The sequence below is a fragment of the Buceros rhinoceros genome, unplaced genomic scaffold, assembly GCF_000710305.1.
Source record: "Buceros rhinoceros silvestris isolate BGI_N320 unplaced genomic scaffold, ASM71030v1 scaffold29324, whole genome shotgun sequence".
Taxonomy (NCBI): Eukaryota; Metazoa; Chordata; class Aves; order Bucerotiformes; family Bucerotidae; genus Buceros; species Buceros rhinoceros.
The window spans coordinates 4,930-8,991 of record NW_010407091.1 but is presented as its reverse complement, the minus strand read 5'-3'; the positions used below and the strand labels follow the sequence as shown (position 1 = coordinate 8,991).

The 4,062-nt window shown below is 43.2% G+C and overlaps 1 protein-coding gene across 1 annotated transcript in view; it reads right to left on the bottom strand.

Moving 5' to 3' along the window:
* PDZRN3 (PDZ domain containing ring finger 3) overlaps nt 1-3,857 on the bottom strand; it is a 7,922-nt gene extending 4,065 nt beyond the window's left edge. The window contains exons 1-3 of the mRNA XM_010134362.1: nt 3,849-3,857; nt 1,668-1,766; nt 726-788 (exon numbers count right to left, since the gene is read on the bottom strand). Coding sequence (XP_010132664.1) covers nt 726-788; nt 1,668-1,766; nt 3,849-3,857 — 171 coding nt within the window. The remainder of the gene's footprint in view (nt 1-725; nt 789-1,667; nt 1,767-3,848) is intronic.
* Nucleotides 3,858-4,062: the final 205 nt, after the last annotated feature.

Sequence of the window (4,062 nt, the reverse complement as noted above, 5' to 3'; positions counted from 1 at the left end):
TGGCAGCATGGGCCAGGCGCAGCCCGTAGGAGAACGGGTACTGGAGAAGGAGGGTTGGGCAGAATCGTAACACGAGGGTTGGGCAGAATCGTAACACGAGGGTTGGGCAGAATCGTAACACGAGGGTTGGGCAGAATCGTAACACTAGGTCTGGGGGGTGGAAAGGAACAGGAACATCCTTGTGTGGGATGGGTGAGGCTGCAGGTGATGCTCCCAGACTGAAAGGGATGTGGAGCTCCGCTCGCGCTGGTGTCTGTGCGGAAGACAGACTGCTTCTGACAAAGCCCCTGTGGCGCGGGGTGTTGCGCTTGGAAGATGATTCATTCTGGCGCGCAGCAGCAGGGGTTCCGCCTGCTGAGCAAGTGCTAACACCCCTGCAAATAACCAGGGCTGCCTGGAGAGATTCTGCAAAGAGGAATAACAGCGTGGGCCAAAAGGGAGGCTCCTGCGGTAGAAGGAAGGCTTACACGTGGGAGTGTATCAGAAGCAGATGTCGTCTGCCGACAAAACAGAGTCTGCGGGGTGGGGCCAATACAGGGCTTTGCCTGGCCAGGCCATCCACAGTCTGACTGAGATAGGGCAGCGAAAAGGGAGATATACTTAGAAAGTGAAGAGGAAGCATATGAATACCAGTGTGAAGGGAACGACTTCTAAAGACTGCACTGACATTAAGACCCCGCAGCGGATCAGTGTGCCAGCAGACTTTCAGCTGCTTACATGCGTACCTGAATGATGCGATCCCCTTCTCGGAGTCGGCCGTCTTTTGCGGCAATGCTGTTGGGATCAATCTACAAAATAAGAGAAGTGTGAGCGTTCTGGAGATCTGAGAGCTCAGTGTTTGCTTCCCCTTGTAAAGCCGGTATTGGTGTTACGACTGTGGGCCAGTGCCTGTCCTTGCCGCTGTAGCCGGCCATTGTGTCTCGCTTAGTGACTGCAGGACTTTTCCTTGCTTATGGCAGACAAGGTGAAATGCAAATTAAAATGATCATTTCAACCCCAAAATGGTTCATCCTGAGATGTGTCTTCGGAGAATGCAGGTTTATCACATTTGCACGATATTGAGTTACCTCATAATTTAATGTTTTGCTTTACAACACAGTGCTCTGATTAGAACCGGTTTTTGCATGCAGAACAGGAACGGTTATATCTTAAATGACACATTTTAATGGCAGATTTTAGATTTAGTTATGAGTTTCTTTCCTAAACTGCTGCTACTAATTTGAAATGGATCTGCGTGATAAAAAGTTTATGTATAACGTGCTAGTTATTTCATGAAAGGGGGCAAAGAGAGACAAATGGACCCTAAATCTTTGCAAATAAAAATGTGGGGGTGTTTTTTGTTTGTTTTCGTTTAGATTGTTTCTGAAGTAATTGAGAACAGGAATTAAAGGGGGAATATATTACAAATACTTCAAAAACGGTATCTGCAATTGAACACCGAGACTGTGTTGGGGAAAAAAAAACCCTAAATGTTAATATAATGAAGTCTGACTTCAGTGGATGCAGGATTTCACTCTGTTTGGAGAAAAGGAAAAATAATCAGATTTCTTGCCATTACAGTGTTCTGGCTGTTTTTTGAACAGTACAAACAGAAGACCAATGTCTTAGTGCCCAGCACTGCAGTTTAAAAGATGAATTGAATCTTATGGAACTCAGCTCCATCTTACCTCACTCACATAAATACCCGTGTCATCTTCATCATCCGTTCTGTAACACACAGTAAGGCCCAGCTTGTCCTGGCTGTTGATTCGATGTAAATCTACTTCCTGAGTGGTTTTTTTAAAAAAAAAAAAAAGGCAAAGAAAATACCTTGTCAGTGAGACACTGGTGACTGATGGAAGCAATTTTTCAAATTCAATGAAAATATTTTGCTTAAGTGATATAGTGCATCTCTTTTCATTTCACTTGTAGACGAGGTTAACTTACTGAGCAAAACGTGATTATATGCAGACAATCAATACCTGGGGCATTTTTGACCCTTCAATCAATATGAAGTCATTTTGAAAACAGACCTCTTATTGATCTGCAAGAAGAAAAATTACCCATATTTCATGTCGTGGTAAGGCTTCAAACACTAAAATACTTATAAAGTATGATTTCAATATTTGCCACAGCTGATGTATATTTCCTTATAAGCAGGGAAATTTTCTGGCTTTTCAGAGGGAAAATATAATACTCTGTTACATTAACTTGTGTAGTTTTCATGAAATGATGTAATAAATTTCTCAACAGTGTGACTGAAGATCAATATATTGTCAGCAAAGCATCAGGTATTGGTAATAGAAATATAATAAGCACTTAATATTGTGCAAGAGTTTGGTTTCAGCAGGTCATGGTTTATCATTCTAATCTCTTTGCTCTTGTTAGTTTTGGAGACATTTAAGCCATCTTAAAAATACACGTTCTTCCTCTAAGCTTTTTTGCCACATAGGCTTCACGGGGGTTATTTTCTTTCCTACGTTTGCTGCTGCTCTGTGACACTGGTTAGTATAACGGGTTGTAAATCCACACAGATACCCGGAAGCAGTGGGATGCTCCTGGCTCGCATGCAGTCAGTCAGACATTCATGTAGCATCTTCAAGCTCTGCCTTCTCGCTTCTGAGGCACATCCTGGATGCCTAAAGACCCCGAGGATCCTAATGCCCTTAGCTGGCTTACTGCAACAGCTCTGTCAGCTCTGAGGGTGCTGCCACAGGGAGGAAGGCTGTTTCTCCATAGGCAGAGGTGTAGCAACTGCAGTTGTGTGTTTGACTTCCCTTAGAAGAGCTCTTGGGAGAGAGTGAGGCTTTGAGAAGTCCTGCTCTGCAGCTAACGCCAGGCAGGACGGAGCCAGCGGCTGTGGGGCTCCAGCCCTGCTGCTGCGAAGTGCAAGAGTGGGACTGGGCAAAGGGACACAGGCTGAGAGATGGCGTGGCCCGTGAGGGTCTGAGGGCTGTCCCAGCCCCAGGGCAGACCCTGGACCGCCCACCTGTGCTTGGACCCGTCCGTTCCATGCAGAAGTCCCGATAACAAGACTCATTATTTCTGAACATCTCTGTTTTGACCTGTGCTGCACCATTTGTAATGGGCAAGACAATAAAAGAAGCTGATATGAATAATTTATTGGCATGTCTAGGTGACAGCTGCCAAGATCAGCAATCTCGTGTTATTTACTTGTCAACATGTGTAATTTCTTTGTTTTTTTGAAAAAAGAAATGTAGCTGTAAATGTCAGTGACATTTCAGATGGTATTTAAATGGTTTCAATCAATAGTATCCATGGTGAACTGCTGCTCTCTTTCTTCCTCTTTTGTTACTTAAAGGATTGAACATAATGGTTTGAAAGTGGTTGGTTTTTTTTCCAGATTTCTAAAGCTTCTTTAGGGGCTCTCTAGAAAAAAGATGGAAATTCTTCAGAAGAAAAGATGAGATAAAGTGGATTGGATTCTGATCTCAGTTGATCCTTGGGAACACCACCGCAGTCAATGTGTTTATTCCGCATTTAATTGTGGTGCGAGCTGAGGATGAGGGAGTTGTGAATTGGGCCTAATTCAGGTCTAGAATGATTCCCATATTTTTGGCATGTTTATCAAAAGGATTTCATGTCTTTAGGAAAACTTTTATATAGTTCCCTGGTTTGAAAACATGGCAATGAAATAGTGCTGAGAAACTAGTACCGCAGCTCATTCTACTGTGTGTCAGACTGGCAGTGAAAATATGGATATACTGTTAAAAAGAACCCCCAGCCCAAGCAAAACAAGGAGGTGACTTTGGCCATCACCGACGCAGACCCCATCTAACCACAAGCGCTTGCCAGCACCTTTTGGAGCGGAAGGAAGGAAGCGAGCAAGCTATTAGTTTCATTCTTACCTGCCGCATGTTTTGGATAACAATAGGTGTTCCAACAGTGTGCAGCTATAAAGAACATTATTATAATTAAAAAATAAGCGTGGGTTTGTATTTAAAATGCATCAAGACATCACCTGTGATATACTGGAAGGTGATAAATTGCCTGGTAAATTAAATAATCTATATTTTAAAAGGAAAAAAGATATATGTTCTTTAAAAACACACAAATAAAGCA